This window comes from Apodemus sylvaticus, chromosome 10 (assembly GCF_947179515.1).
Source record: "Apodemus sylvaticus chromosome 10, mApoSyl1.1, whole genome shotgun sequence".
Taxonomy (NCBI): Eukaryota; Metazoa; Chordata; class Mammalia; order Rodentia; family Muridae; genus Apodemus; species Apodemus sylvaticus.
Genome location: NC_067481.1, coordinates 45408733 through 45436555, shown reverse-complemented (window position 1 = coordinate 45436555; position 27823 = coordinate 45408733). Strand labels below are relative to the sequence as shown.

The 27823-nt window shown below is 46.6% G+C and overlaps 2 protein-coding genes across 2 annotated transcripts; both read left to right on the top strand.

Annotated features, from left to right (window-relative positions):
• Positions 1-748: 748 nt before the first annotated feature.
• On the top strand, positions 749-22440 carry Spag5 (sperm associated antigen 5). The gene is made up of 24 exons (XM_052196088.1): positions 749-876; positions 1051-1173; positions 3318-4336; positions 4441-4618; positions 12618-12692; positions 12852-12944; positions 13014-13148; positions 13318-13437; positions 13974-14066; positions 14152-14265; positions 14524-14617; positions 14780-14927; positions 15007-15109; positions 15392-15525; positions 15691-15832; positions 19849-19960; positions 20168-20254; positions 20515-20635; positions 20725-20836; positions 21218-21298; positions 21437-21592; positions 21669-21743; positions 21853-21933; positions 22125-22440. Exons 1-24 carry the CDS (start codon positions 826-828, stop codon positions 22194-22196), a joined length of 3519 nt encoding a protein of 1172 aa, XP_052052048.1. The 5' UTR covers positions 749-825; the 3' UTR covers positions 22197-22440.
• Positions 22441-22923: 483 nt separating this feature from the next.
• Positions 22924-26754, top strand: Aldoc (aldolase, fructose-bisphosphate C). Its single transcript, XM_052194983.1, has 9 exons — positions 22924-23230; positions 24378-24501; positions 24591-24802; positions 24897-24951; positions 25052-25212; positions 25335-25418; positions 25657-25831; positions 25949-26148; positions 26267-26754. Exons 2-9 carry the CDS (start codon positions 24390-24392, stop codon positions 26357-26359), a joined length of 1092 nt encoding a protein of 363 aa, XP_052050943.1. The 5' UTR covers positions 22924-23230; positions 24378-24389; the 3' UTR covers positions 26360-26754.
• The last annotated feature ends 1069 nt before the right edge of the window (positions 26755-27823 follow it).

Genomic DNA, 27823 nt, shown 5'->3' with positions numbered 1-27823 from the left:
TGTAGCCAGCAGAAAGTTACTGAACAGTACAGTTCCCAATGAGCGCACACACCCTGACATAACCTACAGTTTCTAACATTAAAGCTCTTCTTTGGTTCGCTTCTTTTTCTTCATACATTTAACACTTCTAAATTGGCCTGTAATGACAACATTCAAGAGGCTGAGGCTTGGGAAGCAGAGGTAGGAGGATTTCTAGAGTTTGAGGGCAGCCAGGGCTATACAGAGAAACCGTGTGTGTGTGTGTGTGTGTGTGCGCGCGCGCGCGCGCACGCGCCTGTGCAGAGTTAATACAGCAAATACTTCTGTCTCGAGACCTCCCCCCCAAAATAGCAAACACATGAAACAGATCATCATGAATGTACAGTACATGTCAGCTATTATTCTAATAATCCTGTTACAGTAGGCCCCGAGGCTAGACACAAGAAAAGCCCAGAAAGTCTGAAGAGGCGTTTGTTTACCTGAAGGCCGAAGTTGGGCACTTAGGAACTCCCTCAGGCCGTTATGAAACTAGCACCTATGCCTGGACAGCCCAACCCTGAGTGAAGTGCGGCTCACTCGGTAACCAGGGGAACGGAGCCACTGAAACAGGACTCCTCAGCTGCCCACAGAGTCCAAGACCGGAGGACACACACCAGCCTGCCCCAAGCTCAAGTGGAGGCGCTAGGCTGAGCATCCGGCCGCCCATGGGGGCGTGGTGCACACTGGCCCCGCCCACCGCACGTACCGCGGCCCCGCAGCCAATCCGGAAGCGCGTATTGGGTTCAAATAGAGGCGGCGGGTGAATGTGCGGATTTCGACTTGGTCAGATAAGTGATCGAATTGAAGATGTGGAGGGTGAAAACACTGAATCTCGGCTTGTCGCCTTCGCCCCAAACGGTGAGGAGAGAACTCCCGCAGACAGGGCACTACACGGGCGGGGCCGAGGCTGGTTATGTCCTGCTCCCAACGAAGTGGGGCAGCCGGAGACATTGTTGGCCCCGGCCTAGCAGTTGTGGGAAAACACAACCGGAGATTGAGCCCACCTTTCCTCACACTCGCTTTCTCTCTCAGGGGAAACCAGCTATGAGAACTCCTCTCCGAGAGCTTAAACTACAACCCGAGGCTGTCGCCGATTCAGGGAAAGATCCCTCAATGTTCTCGCTGACCCCATCCCTGCGCAGGCTGGAGCTGAAGGTGAGATTTTAGCTTCGCGGCTGGGATGTTTGCCCAGGCTCAGATGCCCAGAGGAACAGAAGGCCAAGGCTGGAACGTAATTAATAAAGATAATGAAGTCTTCTACTTCCGTGACATCCATTTACAGCTATTCAGGCCAACAGAGAGGTGCCCTGGGGTGGTTAAAACGAATCCACTGAGAACCCACACCTCTATTTAGCTGGGTTCGTTTTTTTCTGTTCTATTCTTTACCTCTTTTCTTGTTTTTGACCTTTACCAAATTCCTGAGAAATACTTGCACTGGCACATTTATGGAGAGATCTGTCTCCAAGAATGAGACCATGTCCATCCATCCTATAGGGTAGTTAGACTTTTCCTATATTCAATACTTTTTTTTTTTCCTTTCAAGACAGGGTTTCTCTGTGTAGCCCTGGCTGTCCTGGAACTCACTCTGTAGACCAGGCTGGCCTCGAACTCAGAAATCCACCTGCCTCTGCCTCCCAAGTGCTGGGACTAAGGTGTGCGCCACCATCGCCTGGCTATATCCAATACTTTAAACTATTACCTTACCTATATTGAGCTTTTTTAGTCAGAAGGTGTTCTGCTGTCATTGTTATTGTTGTTGTTTTGGTTTTTTGAGACAGGGCTTTTTTGTGTATCCCTGGCTGTCGTGGCTACTCACTCTGTAGACCAGGCTGGACTGGAGCTCCGAGATCTGTTTGCCTCTGCCTCTCCAGTGCTGAGGTCAAAGGTGCCAGCCACTACTACCTCCAACCAACTTCTTTTCTACTTTTAGATTTAGTTTTTTAAAAACTGTTTTAGTTTATTATTATTATTATTATTATTATTACTTGTCAAAGGACTCAAGAGAAATAGTACAAACTGCTTTTGTCAAGAGAGGAGTTTGACTCCCCTGGGTTCTTTTTTTTTTTTTTTAATTATTTATTATATGTAAGTACACTGTAGATATCTTCAGACACCCCAGAAGAGGCTATCAGATCTCATTACGGATGGTTGTGAGCCACCATGTGGTTGCTGGGATTTGAACTCAGAATCTTCCCAAGAGCAATCAGTGCTCTTAACCACTAAGCCATCTCTCCAGCCCCACCCTGGGTTCTTTAAAGACATTTTGTAGAACTTACTTGGGAAATTATACTGAAAATTTCTATCATTTTCTCTTCCTGTATAGGGAGAACCATGAAGCCTACCATTCTTTCAAAACATGAAAGTTTGCTCTTTTTTTTTTTTTTTGACCATGATTTTGTTGGGTTTTGGTTTTTTGTTGTTGTTGTTTTGTTTTTTTGTTTTGTGGTGCTGGGTATTAAACTTAGGTCTTTGTACTTGCTAGACAGATACTACTAAACTATACCCCCAATCCTATTTCATTAACTTTATCTATTCTGTCTTTAGTAACTCAAGATTTTTGTTTGTTTTCTTGGTCTTGTTTTTTTTTCCCCCAGACAGAGTTTCTCTGTGTAGTTCTGGCTGTCCTGGAATTCACTTTGTAGACCAAGCTGGCCTCGAACTAAGAAATCTGCGAGCCTCTACCTCCCAAGTGCTGGGATTAAAGGTGTGTGCCACCACTGCCTGGCTGGGGTTGGTTTTTTGAGACAGGGTTTCTCAGTGTAGACTTGGCTGTCCCAGAACTCACTCTGTAGACCAGGCTGGCCTCGAATTCAGAGATCCACCTGCCTCTGCCTCTTGAGGGCTGGGATTAAAGGTATGTGCCATCACTAGCTGGCATCCCTGAAAGATCCCTGAGTTACCCTGGTGTGACTCCAGATTCTGAGAGCACTTGGAACATTCCCCATCCTCTATTCGATCCCTCCACCCTATCTCTTAAGATGTTAGTTGGAATTAGAAAAAGACATGGGAAAAATCCTATTCAAGCTACAGCCTCCCCTTGGCATAAGCAGATTTGCTTAGTCTGTTGGGACTATGGGCTGTGTCTCTATATGTATGGGGCGCATAACATCCAAAGTGGCTTCCTGTCTTTCTTTTCCTGCTAGTAGTTGTGTAGCAACCAGCAAGGATTAGCTGACTTCTTACCTCAGAAGAGAGGTTTTTCTGAGTTTGGATATTACTATGTTTACCCCCCCCCCCCCAGTTATATGTTGAGGACTGAATTGGACTGCCTTAGTAAACTGCTTCATTTCTTTTGGCAGGAAAGTTGCAACAACTCATCTCCAGTGGATTTTATCAATGTGGATAACTCGTCTCCAGTAGATTTTATCAATAGTGAGAACAACTTCCTTTCAGAACAGTTCAGCCATCCTTCGAAATACATAGAAGCTTGTCAGCGTGAATCAGATCCAACTCCTGAAAGTAACTCTCCCTTCAATACTTTGGAGAAAGCAATAGAAACAATGGATGACTTTGTAGTGGAACCAATAGATAATAGTATAGTTAAGACCACGGTTTTTTTACCCTTCTCATTAGGGCAGCAAGACCCGATGCTCCAGGCTCACTTAGATACCTCAGCAGAGAGAAATAAAAGCGCTCTAAATGAATCTTTGGGGCTAGAAGATCTGGTGGAAAAGGAGGTGGCACCTTGTGTGGAAAACAGTGTAACAGAAATTGTTGCTATTAGGCCTGAGCAACCTACATTTCAGGACTGTCCATTAAGATACAGCAGCCCTGAAGCTGCACCTGTGGACTTAGTTCCTTCTGAAAATGTTCTGAATTTCTCCATGACTTGTCTTTCTCCTTCAACTGTCTTGACCACAGATTTCTCTGTGGATCATGTCGATCCAGGGGAGGAAACTGTAGAGAACAGAGTTATACAGGAAATGGAACAGAGCTTTCCCACATTCCCTGAGGCTGAGCTGGAAGATCAAGCACCTGCTGCAAATGCAGAAGATGTCTCATCCTTATACCTGTCATCAAGTCTAGTAGAAATGGGACGGCAGGCAGCTCCAGGTCCAACAATAGAAGATGCTAGGATTCCTGGCATTGAGGCAGAGACTTGGATGTCCCCATTGGCCTGGCTAGAAAAAGGTGTGAATACATCAGTGATGCTACAAAATCTGCGCCAGAGTTTATCCTTTTCTTCTGTGCTTCAGGATGCTGCTGTTGGCAGCACACCACTCTCCACCTGTTCTGTGGGGACTTCCTTCACTCCCCCAGCACCGCTGGACGCAGGCACCAAGGACAGTACTTCAAAGACAGAGCGCCTCCTCTTGGGGTAAGTGTCCCCTCTAAGTGGATACCTCTGAAGCTCCGATATCCTGTACCTGCCACTCAAATCTCTTCTGCTCCCTATCATCTTTTCTTCTTTTCCTGTGGTAGCTGCCGTCCTCCAGATCTGGCTGCCTTGTCCCGACAAGACCTGGAAGAAAACCTGTTGAACTCCCTTGTCTTGCTGGAAATTCTTTCCCACCAGCTACAAGCATGGAAGAGCCAGCTGACTGTCCCTCACCGGGAAGCTCAAGACAGCAGCACACAGACTGACAGCTCTTCTTGTGGGGTAAGAAGTGTCTTCATAGAACTTGGAGGATCACAGCGGACCCTCTGCCTCAGAGATTAAGCTGAGAAGCTGCCAGAGGAAACCGAGGATGCCTTAATCACAGGCTCAGTCATAGAATATTTGTAAAAGCTGAGAATGTGAGCCAGGTATGGGGGTACATAGCACCCCAGAACAGAAGCTGAAGTAGGATGACCTCAAATTCAAGGCCAATCAGGACTATAGAGTTTGAGGCTAAACTGGTTTTTGTTTTTGTTTTTTTAAAAACTAAGCTGGGTGGTGGTGACACACGCCTCTTTAATCCCAGCATTTGGGAGGCAGAGGCAGGTGGATTTCTGAGTTCAAGGCCAGCCTGGTCTACAGAGTGAATTCCAGGACAGCCAGGGCTACACAGAGAAACCCTCTTGAAAAACCAAAAAAAAAAAAAAAAAAAACAAAAAAAAACCTAAAGATTGCTGGGCAGTGGTTATGCACATCTTTAATTCCAGCTCTCATGAGACAGAGGCAGGTAGATTTCTGAGGCCTGTTCTACAGAGTAAGTTTCAGGACAGCCAGGGCTACACAGAGAGACTGGTTCAGGAAAAAAAGAGAAAATGCGGAAGCTCTGGACACATCTTAAACCATTTGGCATTTACCGGACTGAGTACATCCAGACTAACCAAGGCAAGTAAACAGAGTTTTTCATTTCTCTGGTGTTCAGAATTGAACCCAGAGCCTCTGTGTGCTAAGCAATACAGAGCAGTATCTTTAGCCCAAGGCAGGGAAGCTTTAAAAGAATCATTTTCTAAGTCATTGTCATTGTCTTGCAGATATTTTATTTACTAATTATTTTTTTTCCTATTTCTCTTTCATTAATTCCCAGCCCCTCTTGACTAAGGAAAAACATATTTATACTTCCTGTTCCAATTATTTATTTTTGCTTTTTTTTTTCTTTCTTTTCTTTTCTGTGTTTTTTTTTGTTTGTTTGTTTTGTTTTGTTTTGTTTTGTTTGTTTTTCGAGACGGTTTCTCTGTGTAGCCCTGGCTGTCCTGGAACTCACTCTGTAGGACAGGCTGGCCTCAGACTCACAAAGATCCACCTGCCTCTGCCTCCAGTGTGCTGAGTGTAAAGGTGTGCGCCACCTGCACTTGGCCCCATTCCAAATTTTACAAGCCAGTCAAGGATAAAGAAAATCTTTGCGGGGGCTGGGGAGATCGCTCTGCAGTTAAGAACACTGACTGTTCTTCCAAAGGTCCTGAGTTCAAATCCCAGCAACCACATGGTGGCTCACAACCATCCATAACGAGACCCGACTCCCTCTTCTGGAATGTCTGAAGACAGCTATAGTGTACTTACATATAATAATTAAGTAAATCTTAAAAAAAAAAGAAGGCCAGGCAGTGGTGGCTCACTCCTGTAATCCCAGCACTCTGGAAGACAGAGGCAGGTGGATTTCTGAGTTCGAGGCCAATCTGGTCTACAGAGTGAGTTCCAGGACAGCCGGGGCTATACAGAAAAACCCTGTCTTGAAAAAACCAAAAAAAAAAGAAAAAAAAAGAAAAAAAAGAAAATCTTTGCACATGTACTGAGAAAGCAAATGACTAAAGTGATTAACTAAGGCATCATATCAGTAGATCATTAAATGTCTGTTTATTTTGTTTTGTTTGAGACAGGGTCACTCTTAGCCCTAGGTATCTCACTTTGTAATTCTGGCCAGTTTCGAACTTTTAGTCATCCTCTTCTCTGGCCTCTGCTTCTCAGAGTGCTAGGGTTAGGATCATAGATATGAGCCATTATGCCCAGATGAATCAATTAACTTTTGTTTTGCCTTTTTAGTTTTTTGAAACAGGATCTATTATGTAGTCCTGGTAGCTGGCCTAGAACTCACAGAGATCTACCTTTCTCTGCTTCCTAAGTTCTTAGAATTAAAAGCATGTACACTAAGACCAAAAAACCTTTTCTTTTGGTGTCTTTAAGGCAAGGTCTCACTGTGTAACCCAGACTGGCCTCAAACTCACGGTGATCTGTCTCTTAGATGCTGGGATACATACAAGCTTGTGTTATCATGTCCAGCTAAATAAGCTTGGCTTTTGGCTTTTATGTATGCATGTGCTAGGTGTGTGTGTGTGTGTGTGTGTGTAAATATGAGAGAGAGCGTGAGAGAATCATGCCATCTTTTAGGAGTTTTCATTGTCAGTTCTGGGGCTAGGACTAGAGTTGACAGATTGTTTGACCATCTTGCCAGCCATTAACCATTTCTGATGAAAGTTCACTAAAGTTTTTGGCCGATGTCCTCAAAGAAGTTTCTGGTCTTGGGTGACATGCCCTAGTTATTCCCTTATTTAGCAAAAGGATTTTAGTGTGGTTAGAATGGAAACAGTCATGAATTTTTACTGGATCATGCTATATTATGGGAGTTACAGTAATCTGTGCATTCAAGAGAGAAGCTTCATGTGTTCCTTTGTAGGAAAATCCCAATTAATTTTCTTTTTTTGTTTTGTTTTTTTGTTTGTTTGTTTGTTTGTTTGTTTGTTTTTTCAAGACAGGGTTTCTCTGTGCAGCCCTGGCTGACCTGGAACTCACTCTGTAGACCAGGCTGGCCTCGAACTCAGAAATCCGCCTGCCTCTGCCTCCCAAGTGCTGGGATTAAAGGCATGTGCCACCACTGCCCGGCAAAATTAGAATATTATTGCTAGAAAATCCATGAGACTGGAAATGATTATCCTGAAATAAACCATACTCAGACAAATAATGCATGCTTTCTCTTCTCTGCAGATCCTAGATTTTAATGTTGTGTGTATGTGTATGTATGTATATATGTGTATACACACACATACACACACACACACACATATCATTAAACTAGAGATCATGAAAAGGGAAAATGAAAAAGGGGAGAGAAACAAAACAAGATAATGGTCTACATGTGACATGAAAGGGAGAGGGAAGTTAGGGAGAGGGAAGGAGCAGGGGACAGGGAGTGAGAGGAGATCTGAGAAACAGTGAATGCCAAGCAGTGCTGGGAGCTGCAGAGAGCACTCAGCACTTAAGACCACTACTTCTCTAGTCACCAGGCACCCATTGCATGGATACACACGAAATACTCAGACACAGAAAATAAATCTAAAAACAAAAAGATTTTTAAATGTCATAATGAAACCCATTGCTTTGTACACACATTAAACAACAACAACAAGCCAGGCAGTGGTGATGCATGCCTTTAATCCTAGCACTTGGGAAGCAGAGGCAGGTGGATTTCTGAGTTCGAGGCCAACCTGGTCTACAGAGTGAGTTCCAGGACAGCCAGGGCTACACAGAGAAACCCTGTCTTGGGAAAACAAAACAAAACAAAAAACCAAAAAATACCACCACCAATAACAACAAACCCAAACAAAAACAACAACCAAAAAAGTCCTAAAAGCCAGGCATGATGGTGCACACTTTAATCCCAGCACTTGGGAGGCAGAGGCAGGCAGACTTCTGTGAGTTTGAAGACAGCCTAGTCTACAGAGTTAGGATATGTCTCAAAATCCAGCTTTGATATTCATCAGTAAACTGAGGAAGGCAGCAGAGTGTGGTGTTAGTGGGGGCCAAAAGCTAGTAGCTCCTAGCAATTTGTCTCTTTTTCTTTCCTGGGACCAGAATTGATGGATTCTGTCAACTAACTCCTAATAGCAGCCAGGAACTAGAAGAAGAAACTTAACTTACTTCCCCTCCCCCCTTCCTGTGTGTGTGTGTGTGTGTGTGTGTGTGTGTGTGTGTGTGAGACTGGAAATGATTATCCTGAAATAAGCCATACTCAGACAAATAATGCATGCTTTCTCTTCTCTGCAGATCCTAGATTTTAATGTTGTGTGTATGTGTGTGTATGTATATATGTGTATACACACACACACACACACACACACACACAGACCAGAAACTGAACTCTTTTATCTTTTAACTCTTAAGAGACTGGAGAGGTAGCTCAGTGGTTATGAGTACTGACTGCTCTTCCAGAAGTCCTGAGTTTAATTCCCAGCACCCACGTGGTGGCTCACAACCATCTATAACGTGACTTAATGCCCTCTTCTGGGGTGCAGATGTATATGCAGCAGAGCTATCATACATAAAATAAATAAATAAACAAAAACGTTTTTAAAAAGAGGCTGGCAAGAAAGATAAGGATAGCGAGAAAGTCATCTATACACATAGACTCGGCCAGGCCCATTCACCTGTTCATCAGTTTCACAAGTGCAAATGCATGCATATAGACAGACATAGTCCACACATGCAGACACACATATATGTGCACACTTGGATGGAGCAGAGCCCCAACAGCCACACTTTTTTTTTCTCTCAGCCTTTTTGTTTGTTTTAAAGTTATTAGTTTTATGTATGTAAGTACATTGTTGATGTCTTCAGACACACCAAAAGGCATCCGATCCCATTACAGATGGTTGTGAGCCACCATGTGGTTGCTGAGAATTGGAACTCAGGACCTCTGGAAGAGCAGTCAGTGTTTTCAACCGCTGAGCCATCTCTCCAGTTCCTCTCCCCAACCTCCCACCTTTTTATAGCTTCTTAGACAATTTTTTTGTAAAATTGTCTCACAGATAAAATGTTATGCAAAAGGGAGTTGCAGCAGGAAGTTGATAATAAGTTCAAAGCAGTGTTTCATTCTATAAGTTCATTATAAGTCCAAAACAACAGTTTCATATGGCCTTGCTTTACCATGGTGCACACCTGTGGCCTCATCCTTGGACTTGACCTAGAATGAATGTTTGGTCATTAATTTGTTTCAAGCCTACTTTTTTTCTTCCTAGTGCAATTTAAGTGCTTGTGACACAGAACTCTATTTGCAGTTTTTTATATTGATCTGCAGGATATTTGTACAATAAAGTTGACTGGTGCCCAGGAATTATTAGGCTATGTAATGGTGGCCAGAAAGCCACATCAGCAGCAAGAAGCATTTCTGGGGTGAAGTCTCTGGGGACCATGCCTCTCAGAGTACACCCATCACAGCCCTGGTGGACCATCTCCACCAAAATCACTTGCTTCCTATAGCCTTTCCTACATGGCTTCTGATAGATATGTATGACTAAACAGAGACCTATCTCAAAAAACAACAACAAATTAAGATATTTAAAGGGCTAGAGAGCCAGGCGGTGGTGGCACATTCCTGTAATCCCAGCACTCTGAGAGGCAGAGGCAGGCAGATTTCTGAGTTCGAGGCCAGCCTGGTCTACAGAGTGAGTTACAGGACAGCCAGGGCTATACAGAGAAACCCTGTCTCAAAAAAACCAAATCCAAAAATCAAAAAACAAAAAAAACAACAACAAAAAAAGGGGCTGGAGAGATGGCTCAGAGGTTAAATGTTTTTTTGTTTTGTTAAATGTTTTGTTTTTTGTTAAATGTTGTTTTGATCAGGCTGGCCTCAAACTCAGAAATCCACCTGCCTCTGCCTCCCAAGTGCTGTGATTAAAGGCATGTGCCACCACCGCCCGGCTACTGAATGCTCTTCCAGAGGTCCTGAGTTCAGTTCCCAGCAACCACATGGTGGCTCATAACCATCAGTAATGGGATCTGGTGCCCTCTTCTAGCCTGCAGGCATACATGCAGGCAGAATGCTGTATACATAATAAATACTTAAAAATTTTTAAAAAAATTTTTAAAAAGGTAGTATTAGCCTGTCATGGTGATCAACATTCTGAGCATTCAAGAGGCAGAGGCAGATATGACACAAATTTGAGACCAGCCTGATCTGTTTCATGAGTTTAAGACCAGCTTCGACTTCAGGGTAAGACCCTATCTCAAAAGAGAGAAGGGGGCTAGAGAGGTGGCCTGAAAGTTAAGAGTAAGTCCATCTACAGTGGGTACCCCTCAAAACTACCTATCAGCATAGTTCCATAGAGACCCTCTACCTGTGGCCTCTTGAGGTACCTACCCACACACGTACACATAACCAAAAATAATAAACCTTTTTTTTTTTTAAGTCGGAAAAAGACTATTGGTAAAGCTGCTCACAGCCAAGCCTGATGACCCATGTTTGATCCCTAGAATACACATGGTGGGAGGAGAGATCCTGCACGTGTGCAAACAGTGACACATAGCTAAAGGTATAGGGAAAAAGTTAGTGGGAAAAACAAAAAAAAGCCTGCGTAAGAGATATGAGAGGAAATTGTTTATTTTAGTATGTATTTTTTCCCTTAAGATTTACTTGTCATGTACAAGTGCCTTTGGAGGCTAGAGGTGTCAGGTCCCCTGAACCCGAAGTCACGGCTGGTTGTGAGATTCTATTGTGGGTGCTGGAAATCAAATTTGCATGGGAGGAAAGTAATTTTAGGAGCAGTGTTCTAGCTGGGCCTATAATCCCAGTCCTTGGGAAGAGTAGGAAGATCAGGAGTTCAAGGTCTACCTTGAGCTACATATGAGCTAAGGGCCAGCAGCCCGAGCTAGGGAAGAACCTGTCTTTTATTTTGTTATTTGCGGTTGTAAAGCAGTAATAAAGAACACTGTTGTAGAGGCCTCACACTGTGGCACCGCACACATAGGAAGGAGAACAGTGTTGGGACACAGGATGAACAGTTAGCACGCCTACTGTAGTGACTATCAGAAAGGACAGTACCCCACATCCTCTCTTTACTTACAAGTACTACCTATGTAGTTTACCTTCCCCTTGAATCTGGAAACCATAGGCTCCTTGTTTCTCTAGCTGACCATTTTCTTTCACTCTTGAAACTTATTTGTATCTTTTTTTCTTGTCCTTGGCCTAATTTCATGTCCCAAGATCTGCCTTCTACCCTTTTTCTCTGAAGCTGCCAGGTCCTTTGGGAGGCCACTGAAGCAGAACCAGAGAAAGGAAATGACATTCCTTTAGCCATTTGCCATCACCATGCGTGTCCTTGACGCTTGGCTGCCTCTTCACATTAATCTCATCATCTGCCTGACTGCCCAGCTCTGAGCAGTGTGTGTGGCCCTATCCAGGACTTGTGTGGTACTCTGTGCCTTCGCACACACTGCCATCAGAATCCTGAGGATGACGTGACTGCCTCCTGAAGTCTGAGTGCCACTGCTCAGTGACTCAGCACTGTGGCCCCTGCAGGAACCTCAACAGTAATGAAAGCTCCCTAAGGGAAGCAGAGGCCAGCCTGGGCTACACGGGAAAACCCTGTCTCAAAAAAACAAACAAACAAAAAAACAAAACAAAAAAAAAAAAGGAAAGGAAAGGAAACTGCTCTTTGGAACACAGTGTTGCTTTGTAAACCAAGTGACATCAACTCCATGACCGTGCTGCTTCAGCCTCCTAGGGTTAGGATTACAGTGTATGCCACCAGGTCTAACTTCCTTTTACCAAGATTTTTATCTGCCAGAATAAAGTAGACAGCTGAAGTGCTAAAGTTAGAAAATAGGGGTTGAGCCAGACATGGTGGCGCATGCCTGTAATCCCAGCACTTAGGAGGCAGGGGCAGGTGGATTTCTGAGTTCGAGACCAGCCTGGTATAGAGTGAGTTGAGAACAGCTAGGGCTACACAGAGAAACCCTGTCTCAACCCCTCCCTCCCCAAACATGTATTTTATGTGTATGTGTGTGTGCTTGAATGTGTGCACAGTACACCATATGTATACAAGTGGCTGCAGAGGCCAGAAGAGGAGAGTATTTGATCGCCTGGAACTAGAGTTACAGGTGGTTGTGAGCCACCTGACTTCAGTGCTAGGTGCCAAACCCAGTCCAAGGGATTGACTTTGTGTCCTGAGAAAGGCAACCAGTGCCGTCAACCACTGAGCCATCTCTCTAGCTCTGAACCCAGCTGTTTACATGGGTTCCAAGGAGCCAACCGTGGGTCCTCGTGTTTGTAAGGCAAGCATTTTACTAAGTATCCAGACCCCTCTAGGTTTTCTTTCTCTCTTGACTTCATCTGCTTGTGAGCTAACTTTTCCATGTCATGTGAACGGTTCTTGTAGCTCCTTGGCATGAAGGTGCATTGGAGGCTGCTGCTGTATGTTATCCACACTATCTAAAAAGTAATTATTTTTTTGGTTAGGTCACTAAGACACCTAAACATCTTCAGGACAGCAAAGAGATTAGACAAGCTCTACTGCAAGCCAAGAATGTCATGGTAGGTATTGTCTGAACTTAAACTGCTGTTGGGGTCCTTGTGAAGATAAGAACTGGGGGATCCTGGGTTGTTATCAGCAACGTCTCATTGGTCAGTGACTTTTTCCTTCATTTCCTTTACTGAGTTTTTGGTCTAGCCTCGCTGCCTTTCCCTCTACAGCAGTCATGGGGGCTAGTCTCTAGAGACCTGATGTCCTTGCTTCACCTGTCCCTGACACACGTGCAAGAAGACAGAGTTACAGTGAGTCAGGAGGTAAGCATCGTGAAGTGTGACTGTGGGTCAGGAGGAAGGCACAAGCCTTAGCATCTCATTCTCTTGTAGTCTCAGCGTGCACAAACCCTGGCTTCCTCCTGTTCTCGGATACTGAAGAAATTGAGGGCAAAACTCCAGAACCTCAAAACAGAATGGGAGGAGGCAAGGCACAGAGAGGAAATGGCCCTTAAAGGCAAGGAGGCGGTAAGGTGGCCAACTACTGTTTGTTGTAGAAGGACTCCATTTTAAGGTTTTATAGGAATGACTTGAACTGCCTCGGGGAATTAAGGGCTACTGAGATCTCAATGCTTATGGCCTTCTGTGCCATTTCTTCTGTTACACACCATGTCCTTGCAACCTCTTCCATAAATAGGCAGAGGCAGTACTGGAGGCTTTCCGTATACATGCCAACCAGCGCATCAGCCAACTGGAACAGGGTTTCACATCTATGCAGGAATTCAGAGGTCTTCTACAGGAGGCACAGACCCAGCTGGTAAATGTGTTTTTCTTTTTCTTTTTTCTTTTTCTTTTTCTTTTTCTTTTCTTTTCTTTTTCTTTTTCTTTTCTTTTTTCTTTTCTTTTTTCTTTTTCTTTTTCTTTTCTTTCCTTTTCTTTTTCTTTCTTTTCTTTTCTTTTCTTTTCTTTTCGTTTCGTTTCGTTTCGTTTTTCAAGACAGGGTTTCCCTGTGTAGCCCTGGCTGTCCTGGAACTCACTCTGTAGACCAAGCTGGCCTCAAACTCAGAAATCCGCCTGCCTCTGCCTCCCAAGTACTAGGATTAAAGGCGTGTGCCACCACTGCCCGGCTTAAATGTGTTTTTCTTTTCTGAGAAGTTGCTATGTAGACCAGGCTGGCATTGAACTCATAGAGACCTGCCTATCTTTGCCTCTTGAGAATTGGGATTAAATGTATGTGCCAGTACTCCCAGCTCAACTGCTAGGTTAAGGGCATTTTTGTTCTTGGGGCCCATTATGACTCTGAAAAGATGGTCACACACTCCCCCTAGCTGCTCCATAATCTCTCCCTTCCAGATAGGGCTTCACACAGAGCAAGAGGAGCTGGCTCAGCAGACAGTGAGTCTGACTTCTGCCTTGCAGCAGGACTGGACATCAGTCCAACTGGATGTGAGTATTTGGGGCCATCACTACCACTCCCTCAGAGGCAGGTCCCTATCCTGAGTGTTCTCTACTGATCCACTTACTTTGGTAGTATGGGACATGGGCACCTTTGCTGAATCGGTCTCGAGAACTCACCAAGAAACTCACAGCCAAGAGCCGGCAGGCCCTTCAGGAACGTGATGCTGCAATGGAGGAAAAGAAGCAGGTAACTTGGAGTGAGGGCTACTTAGGCCTGCTTTCTCTCTGCTTGCTTAGCTGCAAGATTGAGGGAGCCTAGTTGTTTCCTTTGATCTCAACATCTTCACTTTAGTAACTTGTCTGGTCTCTACTTGTTCCTGGGAGCAACTTCATTTTCTGCATTTGCTGTTCTGGATGTTTGCCCTGTTGACCACAGGAAAAGCTGTAGTGAGTCCCAGGGTTCTTGACTCTGGAGGAACTACAGGGAAGGAACTGTCTTTTCTAGGTTGTGAAGGAAATGGAACAAGTCTCTGCCCATTTAGAGGACTGTAAAGGTCAAATAGAACAACTGAAGTTGGAAAATAGTCGCCTTACCACAGGTGTGTGCGAATGTGTGCAGGTGAATAAACCAATGACCTGCTTGCTGTGTGGCAGGAGAGTGAGGAGGTGCTATGAAACACTTGATTTGGGACAAAACTGTGTGTGTTTTGGGGTCCTGACTTAGTGACCATCACAATGTCATTAGGATACTTTTGATCTAGATCTCTCGGCTCAACTGCAGACTCTGACTAGCACAGATAGCCAACTAAAGGAACTACAGAGTCAGCATTCCCACTGTGTCCAGGACCTGGCCATGAAGGATGAATTGCTATGTCAACTTACCCAGAGCAACAAGGAACAGGCTGCTCAGTGAGTTCCATCAGGTTATTGTGGCAATAGAGACCCAGCATAAAGATCTGAATGGGATCTAAGAGATGGTCTTTGGCAGATGGCAAAAGGAAGAAACGGAATTGAAACGCATTCAAACAGAACTGCTGCAGCAGCAGGCTGTGTTGGCTAAGGAGGTACAGGACCTGAGGGAGACCATGGAGGTAAGCAGCTCAGCTTGGGATGGGGGTGGGGGTGGGGTGGGGGCCGGGGCCAACCCCAGGACTGACTCTCGCCTGTTGGGGTTGAGGTGAAGTTTGAGACTGGACTGGAGAGAGCCTCTGCCTAAGACTTTTAAAGTTCCCTTCCTACCTTCCTTTGTTCCTTCCTCCCTCCCTCCTTCCCTCTCTCCCTCCCTCCCTCTCCTCCCTCCCTATTCCTTCCCTTCCCTCTTTTCTTCTTTACTTCATCCCCTCCCCCTTTCCTTCCTTTTCCCTTCTTTCTAGTTTGTAGATGAAGAGAGTCAAGTTGTTCACCGGGAGCTGGGCCAGATCGAGAGTCAGTTGAAAGACACAGTAGAATTACTGCGGGAGCGCAGCCTGCAGTGTGAGACCCTCAAGGACACTGTAGAGAGCCTGCGGTAAGAGTCCTGCTCTCCACTCCCCACAGTGCTTTCTCCACCAACTCTTCCAGAAGCCAAAGTCTCTCTGAAGAGAATCATGGGAGTCGAGCCCCTCTCTTTCTGGGGAGAAGTGTTCAGAGTAAGTACCTGGTCTTTACTCACCTTTGCGACCCTGCATTTCAGGACTGAGCTGGCCAGCACTGAAGCAAAGCATGAGAGACAGGCCCTGGAGAGGACACACCGGCACTCTCGAGAGCTGTGGCTATTGGCTGAGCAGCTGCAGAGTCTCACCCTCTTCTTACAGGCAAAACTCAAGGAGAACAAGGTAGGACTCTGGGTTTCCTTCCCATATCATTGCGGTCTTTTTTTCTTTTTCCATTTTAGTTCTGAGAATGGAACTCAACCTAAAAGTAACAGGCAAGCACCCTATCACTGAGCCTTATTTCTGTTCCCTAGTTCCCCACGCATCTTTTCTTATATAGAATAGACTTTTCTTTTTAAAATTTTTATTATCTATTAATGGTTATATTGAGTGAGTCTAGGTGAGTATATGCTGCATGTGTGTTGGTGCCTGTGGAGGCCAGAAGAGGGCACTGGATCCCCAGGAACTGTAGTTACCAGCTATTGTGAAATGTTCATGCTGGTGCTAGGAACTGAATGATCTAGGATCCTCTGGGAGAGCAGGAAGCTGAGCTACCTCTCCAGCAGACTTTTTTTGGGTTTTTGTTGTTGTTGTTGTTTGTTTGTTTTTGGATTTGGTTTTTTCAAGACAGGATTTCTCTGTATAGCCCTGGCTGTCCTGGAACTCACTCTGTAGACCAGGCTGGCCTCGAACTCAGAAATCCGCCTGCCTCTGCCTCCCAGAGTGCTGAGATTACAGGTGTGCGCCACCACTGCCCATCTCTGAGGCATCTCCCCAGCCCTCCAGCTGACTTCTTAAAAACCCTACTCTTCATTCTGTGACTATTGATTTTTAGTTACCTTCAGGAACTTTTTTGTTGTTGTTGTTTTGGTTTGTTTTGGTTTTTTGGATTTGGTTTTTTTGAGACAGGGTTTCTCTGTATAGTTCTGGCTGTCCTGGAACTCACTCTGTAGACCAGGCTGGCCTCGAACTCAGAAATCCGCCTGCCTCTGCCCAGAGTGCTGGGATTGCAGGCGTGCGCCACCCCCCACCCGGCCCTTCAGGAACTTCTTTAGCCTGTCATTTAGACCTTCTTCTGCCTTCCAGTTACGAGCCTTTTGCTCTAGTCATGCTGCTTGTACACTGGCACACATCTCATTTCCTTTCACACCTGGCCTCCAGATGTTTCCATATCCAATCTCTTCTGTTTTCGATCCGAAATCCTTTTTTCTTCTTCTATAAAAAGAAGAAAGTTCACCTTACAGGAGAATGTCTGAGATCACATGGACTTGCTTTTCTTAGGCACTTGTATTACTTTTCTTTGTGTATTGGTATTTAAAGAAAGACAGGGCTACATAGAGAAACCCTGTCTTGAAAAGCCAAAAAAAAAAAAAAAAAAAGGGTAGCCCAGTTTTTGTCTTCTCCACCATAGACATGATGACAATAAGTCATTGATATTATTAGCATTTAGAATTAATTAGTTTATTCTACAGACTGAGGTACAACCAAGATCCTCTTCTCCAACGGGGGCCTAGTACAGACAATGCTCAAAGCCCTGCAGTAAACTCCAGGGAAGACAGTTGTAAAGTTGTCACTGACTTATCTCCATGGACTACTGTGGGAATTTAAAAGGAGGGCCATTTTTACCTCTGAGAGTTAGGATGTCTTTGCAAAGCAAGTGGCTGACCCTGGCAGTTGAGGTTTAGAAGTTTATAGGGAAGGGTAGGCACACAGGAAAGCCCACCAGCTAGAAGTAACATGAAAATTATATGTAGAAAATTATACAGAAAGTTGTGTACTTTTTTTTGTAGTGTCTAACTCCGAAAGACTTAGTTGAGTTCTAAGATTATAGGGTAAACAAGCACGGCCTTGCATATTGATTGGAGGTAAGTCTGGAAAAATGGATGGACCACATTTTGAAGATTTGAACTAATAATGCTAGGAATGGGAGGGTTTCAGAGGAGGGGATGGATGGAATGAGCCCAGCCAATATTTAGGATTTGGGGTTGGAGAGATGGCTCAGTAGGTAAAATGTTTGTCATGCAAGCAAGAGGATGGAGGATGGAGCTTGGCTCACCAGAACCCACGTGTGTCTGGCCAGCAGGACTAGCGAGCTCTGTTCACCCTGAACTCTTACCCACTTCAGAGGATAGGGTGAAGAACAGTTAAGATTTCTGTGATCACCGGGCATGGTGGCGCACGCCTTTAATCCCAGCACTTGGGAGGCAGAGGCAGGTGGATTTCTGGGTTCGAGGCCAGCCTGGTCTACAGAGTGAGTTCCAGGACAGCCAGGGCTACACAGAGAAACCCTGTCTCAAAACCACCCCCCCCCCCCAAAAAAAAAAAAGATTTCTGTGATCAAGTCAGGAGGTGGCACACACCTTTAATTCCAGTACTCAGGAGACAGAGGCAGGTGGATCTCTTGAGTTCAAGGCCAGCCTGGTCTACAGAATGAGTTCCAGGACAGGTCAGGGCTACATGAAGAAACCCTGTCTCAAAAACAAAAAAAAGATTGAGCTATAGGTTCGTACACATATACATGGATGCACACCACCACATAGATACATCAAAAGAATAGGACGTAGAAGTAGCTGAGCTTAGGGACTGATGGTCATGAGGCTGTTGGAAAGTGACACAGGCATCTAGGACTGGGCCTGGCAAACTTTCAGAGAGTGGCACATTCATAATGGACGTATCATAAATGTTTCAGCTTTGTGCGCCTTTGTGTGGCTTTGTCTCAACTCCTTGGTTGAGCATGCAACTCAAGAGCAGCCAGTGAGAGTTCTGAGGGGAACAAGTCCTTGCAAAAGCCGTTGGCAAGCTGCAAGTTGCTGCCTGTTCTGATGTAGAACAGAAAATACTGAATGGGGAACAGAGAAAAAGGTGAACTTAGCTTTATACACACTAGCTTTTAATGTGGAACATTCTGTGATTTTTTTTTCATAAGTCTTTTCTTTGGGCCCGGAGACTGGGAAAAAATCCAGTTGACTAAAAGGGATTGAAGAGTCATTCATGTGGAAGTGATGGTCGAAGTGAATGTTTTTGTAGAGTTCTAGAAGCAAAGCACTCAGGGTGGAGACAGAGTGAAAAAAGGACTGAACTATAAGCACATGTGAGGTCCAAGAGTTAGGGAAGACCTGTAAGCTGAGAAAAGAGACTTCTCCAAGGCTTGTCTGTGAGGAACAGTCATGGTCCAGAAGAAATGGTTTCCCAAAGTGCCTGATCATCAGTGTCCAAACAGTAAAGTAAGAGCTGGAAAGAACCAGTTGTATTTGAAAGTAAGGATGCCAGGCCTGGAAAGAGGGTTTAGTGGTTAAGAGCACATACTGTTCTTGCAGAGGACCTGAGTTCAGTTCCCAGCACCCACATCTGATAGCCACATCTGCCTGTAACTCCAGATTCAGGCCGTCTGACATCCCTCCGTCCTCACTCATATTCACAGATGCACACACATAAATACTAATAAAGGGCCAGGCAATGGTGGCGCATGCCTTTAATCCCAGCACTTGGGAGGCAGAGGCAGGCGGATTTCTGAGTTTGAGGCCAGCCTGGTCTACAGAGTGAGTTCCAGGACAGCCAGGGCTACACAGAGAAACCTTGTCTCAAAACAAACAAACCCAAAAATACTAATAAAGGTGTTTTGGATTTTGTTTTATTTTTATAAAAAGAATGCTTAAAGCTGGGTGGTGGTGGTGCACGCCTATAATCCCAGCACTCTGGGAGGCAGAGGCAGGCAGATTTCTGAGTTTGAGGCCAGCCTGGTCTACAGAGTGAGTTCCAGGACAGCCAGGGCTACACAGAGAAACCCTGTCTCGAAAAAACCAAATCCAAAAAAAAAAAAAAAAGAATGCTTAAAAAAAGAAAGTAAGGATATCAGTGGTAACTAACTACTGATGAGAATTTTGGCTGCTAAGTCCTAGGTAGTGAGGTAAGATTTATAGGCTTGTTTTCCTTCCTCCTTCCTCCTTCCTCATTAAATAGAAGAGAAAGGACAGTAGTCACTAAAACATTTAAGGGCTTTTTTTAAAAAAAAATTATTGTTGTTTTAGTTGGTGAGACTTAAACACATAAGAATGTCCAGGGAAAGGCATTCGTGGGAAGCTGGGGAGAACTGTAAGGTAGACTGTGAACTCTCGCTCTGGAAGGACGGTTCAGAGCTCAGAACGTCATTCTAAAGTACAGCTGAACAGCTAATTGTTATTTTTTTTCTTTGTCCGTAGGCTGAATCAGAGAGCATTCTGCCCAGCACAGGCCATGCTCCAACCCAGGAACACCCTCTGTCCAGTGATAGCAGCATCTCAGAACAGATCCCGACAGCAGTGGTAGATAAAGGTTAATGATCTTGGCCTTTCAGGGAGGGGAAGTGACCCTACTGTCAATCTCAGCCAGTAGAGATGCATATTGCTAGACATGTCTGTCTTACCCCCTGTCTATGGCGGTGGGTTTTTGTTTTTTTATTTAAGAAGTAGTATCTCATGTACTTCAGGATGGCCTTGAATTTCTATGTAGCTGAATATACCTGATTTGTTTTTGCTTTAGTGCCAGAATCAGCTCCTGTGCCATTGCTTGGAAGTGTTAAGAATGCTTTCACCCGAGTAGCCTCAACGGCTTCCTTTCGGCCTACAGGTTAGGATGGGCTCCAGGGACCATCCCTCATTTCTCAAAGATCTGGTAGTGATGTACAAAGACAAAAGCAGTCAGAAGTGCTTTGCTCTAAAAACCTCAATTCTACTTGGGCTCATTTTATTTCTGTCTCTTGGGATCTGTAATGTTCTGGATAGTTAAACCATGTGGGTGGGGAACATAAAGTCGTAGAAACAGTGGTTGTGTACCCCATCCTTCTAGGCAGAAGGGCTGTTGCCTCTATCTAGAATTTTGTCTTTCAGAGACCCCAGACCTGGAGAAGAGCCTGGCAGAAATGAGTACTGCGCTACAAGAGCTTAAGAACCTGTGTTCCCTGCTGCTAGAGTCTAAAGAGGAAGCTGTCGGGGTCCTGCAGAGGGAAATGTGAGCGGGCACAGTGTTGATGATGGGAGTGATGAGGGCAGCCTCACGCCAAGGGCAGATCCGGGAATCTGACACTTCTTCCCCCATAGCTGTGAACTACGTACTAGACTACAGGCCCAAGAAGAAGAGCATCAGGAGGCCCAGAAGGCAAAGGAAGCAGACATCGAGAAGCTGAACCAGGCCCTGTGCTTGCGCCACAAGGTGAAGGAGGGACCTTAAAGTGGGGCGATGAAGAACTGGGGCAGCTCCGCTGGCCCACTGGGACCCCCTCTCTAGGAATCTAGGTAGTGGGGGCTTTCCAACTACTGCCCTAGTTTTGCCCTTTTGGGGTCAGACATTTCATATCTGAGAATTAGTGCTGGGTTGACCTGTCTTCTCCAAGCAGACCCAGGAGAGAAGTCCAGAACTGAAGCAAGAGTTCTGAAACCAAGATGTGCTGTGCTTGACTTGGTCCTGAAGAAGAAGTGGACTGATATGAACTATTTCCCAGGGCTCAGCATGGCTCAGGCATTCTGTCCTGCCTTCTGGCAAGGGCTGAAAAGAAGTTCGCCTTTCCTCAGTGCTTCTGTCCTTTCTTCACAGAATGAGAAGGAGCTCCTGGAAGTGATACAGAGGCAGAACGAGAAGATCCTGGGGCAAATAGACAAGAGTGGTCAGCTCATAGTATGTGCCTCTCGATGTTATGGTCGGGTCTCTGCTTCTCCCACCTGATGGAGGAAGGAGAGAAGGAACCTCTGAGCATCGTTGGGTTGTCTCTGTTACCCCTGAGTGCTGTTGGGTTACCTCTGCTCTTGTTCCCAGAACCTCCAGGAGGAGGTGGCCCAGCTCACACGTTCCCTTCGGCGTGCAGAGACAGAGACTAAGGTGCTCCAGGAAGCCCTGGAGGGCCAGCTAGACCCCAACTGCCGGCTGACGGCTGCCGACTGGATCCAGGAAAGAGTGTTTCTCTCACAGGAGGTAACAGTTAACAAAGGATCTGTGCAAATAATGGGGACACCAGGCTATGCCCCCATTAATGTGGACATACTTATAGGTAAACAAGCTGAGGGTTATGTTCCTGGAGGTGAAAACTGAGAAGGAACAGCTGATGGACAAGTATCTGAGCCATGTAAGAAGTTCTGCTTTCTTCCAACACAAACAGCACCCTGTCACATCACCTCTTCTCTCTCTAGCTGGGTTCCCTTAACTGTGGGTTATGAAGCCTGTTTGCATTGTAGAGGCACATCCTGGAGGAGAATCTTCGGCGCTCTGACACTGAGTTAAAGAAACTCGATGACACAATTCAGCATATCTATGAGGTAAAAGTGAAGGAGGTAGCGGGACCTGGTCGCAGGAGGTACTGAGGAGCATGGCTGGTTCTCAGCCTGTGCTGGGAGCGAGGCCTGACTTCTTACAGTAGCTTCATTTTCTCTTCTCCAGCATCATAGGCCAGGAGCTTTGATTCAGGCTTCAGGCTTGTGATTCAGAACTGTTTTCTGTCTCTTCCCAGACTCTGTTGTCTGTCCCAGAGGTAGTGAAGAGTTGCAAGGAGCTAGAAGGATTGCTAGAATTTCTGAGCTAAGAAACTGAAAATATTGGAGTGCAGTGGTGTGCACCTGTAATTCCATCTGCTCCAGAGGCTTGCTGGAGGACTGCAGAATCCTGGGAGTTTGGGACTAACCTAACATGGACAACACAGCAGAAAACCTGAAAGATGGATTCCACCCCACTCCGGTTTCCTTCAGGATCTTTTATCCCAATAATAAGACCACTTGGCATAGAGCCAACCATGTTTTATGCTATTTAAATAAAATGTATATAATGTAGTCCTTCCAGTCCACTGAATCTTATTTTGGGGATAGGAGTGGGCGGGTGACATCAGGGAGGCAGATCAGCCCTCCAGCCTAGGCATCCTTCACCGCTTCCTGGTGCAGCTAAAGCCAAGGCTGACTGCTTTTCTTTGCTTGATTCTCTTGCTTCCACAAAAAAATGGGCAATGGACTGCCTGTTCCCTGGATCACTGCCTGGGGGGAACAGAAAAGCCTTCATTCACTTACTTTCCCCATCCCCCTTGGGGGTAGGCACTGGTAAATATGGGGCAGAGCACAGAAACTCAGTTCCATTATTCCATGCCTTGAAGTGGGGCACTCTGTCAGCTGGGCCTCTGTTCCCCCTCCCACCTGCTGATGTTTAGATGTCTCTCCTCTAAACCAGGCTTAATCCCCAACATTTTACATAATGCTTTTCACAGCAAAAGACTGATTGTGGTAGAGACAAACACAAGTCCATCTCTTTCCCCTAGGGTCCCGGTGGCAGGGTTCCATAACGTGAGGGGGCATCATTTCTAGCAACCTTGGGGACCCTGGCAGAGGAATCACTCCACCTCACTACTCCACCTCTGAAGGCGTGGCCTTACCCTAGACCAGTCCTGGGGAGAGGGCGGGACCAGGACGGGAGGTGTCTGTCACGCCCCGCCCCCAGGGAGTCACGTAGCTCTGCGGCAACCGCTGCTGCCTTATTTACTCCAGCTTGGACTGAGCTAATCGGACCAGCAGTGAGCAGTGCCTGTGGCTCCGGCTGCGGCTACCGACTGGCTGAGTGACTGGCTGAGTATAGGTAAGGTCCCGGGCGAGCCGGAGATGCTCGCATCCCCGTTTGTCCTCTCCTGCTGTTCTTGCCCTGCTCCCTAGGACTCTGGTTCCTCAGCTTTCTGTGAGCTTGAAACCCTACTGCTCAGGAAAACTGTGCTTCTCTTCTTCCTCCTAGTTCTCCTTTCCAGTTCCAAGGCTTCTGTTTCAGGACTTTTTCACTGGGGTCAGTGCATCCCACCCAGGGCATTTTAATCTCTGTCTATTTCTGGTCCTTCTAGCCTTGTCCCCCGCCCTAGGGTATAGGTCCAGGAGAGTGCCAGGACTGGTTACCCGTCTCACCTCTCCCAGGTCTCCTTCCTGCTTTTCGTGCACCTCTCCCTCTTTCCTATAATCTACTCACTCAGCCTTAATTCCTCACCTCTGGACACCCCGCCCCCCTCCAGGAGTCTGGGTTGTAGGGAACCAAGCCTCCCTATTTCCTGTGCCTCTTGTATATGAGGGAATGCTGGGTACTAGAAGTGATCTGGTGATGCCCTTTCCTGTCCTTTCATGTATGCTAATACTGCTAGCCTCTTTCCCACCATACTTGCAGCCCCTGGGGCCAATCTCCAACATTGTGTTTTCAGTATGGCTGGAGCTGTTTCCTGTACCACTGTTACTCACTGACTTGTCCCCTGCCTTCCACTAGACTTGGGGAAGGATGCTGTAGGTTAACTGTCTCATTCACAAATCTTCAGAAAAAGTGATTTTTGTTTGTTTCTTTAGGGACCATTTTGAAGGGGAAAAAAAAGGGAAAACAGAAAAAAAGCAAACAAACAGGTTTTCTGTTTACCTCAGGAAGGGGCCAGATTCAGTGAAAGAAGAGCTGGCATTCACGACCTGGCAACAATTTCCAGAAAGACCTGTGGCTTCAGGGCTGCCATCTCCCATCCCCCACGCGCATCTCTCCTGGAGCTGGGAAGGGTGCCCACCAGGAACAAAAGAGATGTGGGAACTGGGGCCCTAACTCTGTTAGCTGTCAAAGAGATTGATGTCACTTTGATGCCCAGGCCCCAGGCCCCAGGCCAAAGGTTGCTGTCCTGGTCCCAGCCCTGTGCAGGGAAGCCTGTTTGGTTAGGAGAGGAGGCAGAAGGTTGTTGGAGTAGAGAGCTTATGTCTTGTCTCCATTCCAGACAACTGCCACCATGCCCCACTCGTATCCAGCTCTTTCTGCTGAGCAGAAGAAGGAGCTGTCGGATATTGCTCTACGGATCGTGGCCCCAGGCAAGGGCATTCTGGCTGCGGATGAGTCCGTAGGTAAGCGGGAGTCTGTGATGGGGTCGAGGAGAGGTTGCCAGGGAGTTCTAGCCAAAGAACAAGTGTGTCTCCCCTTTGCTTGCTTCTAGGCAGCATGGCCAAAAGGCTGAGCCAGATTGGGGTGGAGAACACTGAGGAGAACCGCCGTCTGTACCGCCAGGTCCTATTCAGTGCCGATGACCGTGTGAAAAAGTGCATTGGGGGGGTCATCTTCTTCCATGAGACACTCTACCAGAAAGATGACAATGGTGTCCCCTTTGTTCGTACCATCCAGGATAAGGGCATTCTCGTAGGCATCAAGGTACAGAGTCCCTGGCCATGCCTGGAGCTAGGCGTGGAGACTGGTGTGTATAAGAGGGTGACAGGCCAGCCCTCTATTTATGTTTCCCTTTCAGGTTGACAAGGGTGTAGTGCCTCTAGCTGGGACCGATGGGGAAACCACCACTCAAGGTACATGTTGGGTGGGTACAGGGGTGGGACATGTTGATGCTGATAAGATGGGGGCAGGGTGGATGGGGGCAGGGTGGTGAGGCTGGCACTGTGTTTTCAGGGTTGGATGGACTCTTGGAACGCTGTGCTCAGTATAAGAAGGATGGTGCTGATTTTGCCAAATGGCGCTGTGTGCTGAAAATCAGCGATCGCACACCCTCGGCACTGGCCATACTGGAGAATGCCAATGTGCTGGCCCGCTATGCTAGCATCTGCCAGCAGGTGTGTGCCAGGGGTTGGTGGTTGGATGAGTGTCCTGGGCCTGGTGGAGATGTGCTTTTATAGCTTTCTCCCATCCTATATCTCTTATCCTATAAGAGAGTTAACCCTGCTCTTGCTTTCAGAATGGGATCGTGCCTATTGTGGAGCCTGAGATTCTGCCTGATGGAGACCATGACCTCAAACGTTGCCAGTATGTTACAGAGAAGGTAAGACCACAGCTGAGCTCAAACATGGTGGGGCAGCCTAGCAAGGGTACCTATACCCCAGCCCTGCTAACATCCAGGGCACTCTCTCTTAAGGATGTTTGCTGATTCCAAAACGGGTTTCAGAAAATATGTCTATGTGGAGCCCTTGGCTTCCCGTATCCATCTACCCCTTCCTGATGGGGAGCACAGTGCATTAGGCAGTGGTCCTAGCCCTGTGTAAACCTCCCCTGCTCTCCAGGTCCTGGCTGCTGTGTACAAGGCCCTGAGTGACCATCATGTATACCTGGAAGGGACTCTGCTCAAACCCAACATGGTGACCCCTGGCCATGCTTGTCCCATCAAATATAGCCCAGAAGAGATCGCCATGGCAACTGTCACTGCCCTGCGTCGTACTGTGCCCCCAGCTGTCCCAGGTACTAAATTGCTCCTATCCCTTCAGGTCTGACTTCATGTTGTTCTGTGACACTGGAATCCTTTACCTAGGAATAAAACAGAGTGGTCAGTCAGTCTGTCTACTCCTTCTCCTCCAGGGGTGACTTTCCTGTCTGGGGGTCAGAGTGAAGAGGAGGCATCGCTCAACCTCAATGCCATCAATCGCTGCCCACTTCCCAGGCCCTGGGCCCTCACCTTCTCCTATGGGCGTGCCCTGCAGGCATCTGCACTCAATGCCTGGAGAGGACAAAGGGATAATGCTGGGGCTGCTACTGAGGAGTTTATCAAGCGGGCAGAGGTAGGGAGCTCGAGGTGATGACTGGGGAGGGATTATGTGTACCACGGAGGTCCCGAACCAGGCAGCGTTCCACGTCTATGCTCTGACTCTGCTCACCCAATCCCATTCTGTTTTGCAGATGAACGGGCTTGCAGCCCAGGGCAGATATGAAGGCAGCGGAGATGGTGGGGCAGCAGCACAGTCCCTCTACGTCGCCAACCATGCCTACTGAGGCACGCTGACGCCACCCACAGTCCTTGGCCTAGCAATGCACATCCCATTCTGCCTATAGTCACAGCCAGGGCCAAATAGCCGTGCAGAACAGAGATATCTTTATCCAGCGCCAAGTCACCTCACATCTCACATGCCCGACACATCAATGTACCCGACACCACAGGATGGGAGGGTAGAGAGGCCCGTCATGTCTGAGGATGGGGGAACTTTCTAGAAGTCAGAACAGAACATGTGGACCTTCCCCCGTCTCCACCAGCCCTTACAGTTTCCCTTGACGGTGTAGTTTGTCCTTGGGCTCTGCTTACTGACCTTCTCTCTTGGGATCAGGACGTGAACCCCGGCCCTGACTCATGCTCTGAGTACATAGCAAATAAATGGGAGCAAAACACAACATGCCGCTCTGCCTGCCTGTCTGTCTGTCTGTCTGTCAGCTGAACACACCAAAGTCTACTTCCATGTGTGTGATCTCTTGCTGATCCCACCTCAGAGCCATCTGACTGTGGTGATGGTGGTGAGGTGAGATCTGAGTTTTACTGGGCTTCAAGTTTTGTGGAGGAAGGGTTCACCTGGTTCACCACACCTAGCTCAGGCTCCTACCTGCTGATCTCCAAAGCTAGAGGTGTCAGAGGACATAAGTGGGAGACAAGGAACAGGTCTTCCAGGGATGACACATCAAAGGATACTGGACTGCAGCTCCAGCATGACAAGAAACTACTGAAACAGATTTTGTGCAAGGCTTAAAGGGAGTCAAGAGGACAAGCAGGGATCAGAGTGGGCCAGTTCTCTCCCATCTCAGAAGATGTGCACTTAGGTCTTTTCCAATAAGGAAACCTTCCAAGACTCGGGGTTGCAGAGCTAAGTAGAGTGTCTAGGAGCTTGCCAAGGCCTGTGACCCGCTTCCACATAGAGAAGGGATTCATCTGAGGGTCTGGACAAAGTTAGAATTGATAGGGCTTTGTGGTGGATGATCACCCCTGGGCTAGAGTGTAAGGTAGGGTGACACTAGACTGGTGTGAACTGGAAAAATCATTGACATTCTGCTCTGTGTGGCCTGACCTTATAACTAAAGCAGCTAACATTTCTGTATGTTTCTGCCAGGCACTGTTTTTCCAACCACTATTATATGCATTAACAGTTCTGTAAAGTAGGTACCATTGTTCTTTTCATAGGAGGAAACGGGCTCAAGAGGCTGAGAGGCTATTCAGTTAGGATTTGAGCTGGAGGCATTACTATACAGTCTGTGCTCAGGAATTTTCAACAAAGCATCCTAAATCACTCAAATTGGAACTGGCTTTTAAATCCTAGAAGCTGGACGTGGTGACCTGTGTCTATAGTCTCAGCTACTTGGGAGGCCGAGGTATTAGACATTAGGGACAGGATCACTTTAACCCTCTGGATCATATAGAAAGATCTGTCTCAACATTAAAATAAAATTAATCACAGTGCCAATCATTCTAAAAAA

Excerpts from the sequence above, each read along its gene's own strand:
- Aldoc (XM_052194983.1), top strand. The coding sequence starts at position 24,390 with ATGCCCCACTCGTATCCAGCTCTTTCTGCTGAGCAGAAGAAGGAGCTG. Across the intron at positions 25,213-25,334 it reads ATGCTAGCATCTGCCAGCAG|AATGGGATCGTGCCTATTGT; the intron begins GTGTGTGCCAGG and ends TCTTGCTTTCAG. Across the intron at positions 25,419-25,656 it reads GCCAGTATGTTACAGAGAAG|GTCCTGGCTGCTGTGTACAA; the intron begins GTAAGACCACAG and ends CCTGCTCTCCAG.
- Spag5 (XM_052196088.1), top strand. The coding sequence starts at position 826 with ATGTGGAGGGTGAAAACACTGAATCTCGGCTTGTCGCCTTCGCCCCAA. Across the intron at positions 4,337-4,440 it reads ACAGAGCGCCTCCTCTTGGG|CTGCCGTCCTCCAGATCTGG; the intron begins GTAAGTGTCCCC and ends TTCCTGTGGTAG. Across the intron at positions 13,438-13,973 it reads AGGAGGCACAGACCCAGCTG|ATAGGGCTTCACACAGAGCA; the intron begins GTAAATGTGTTT and ends TCTCCCTTCCAG.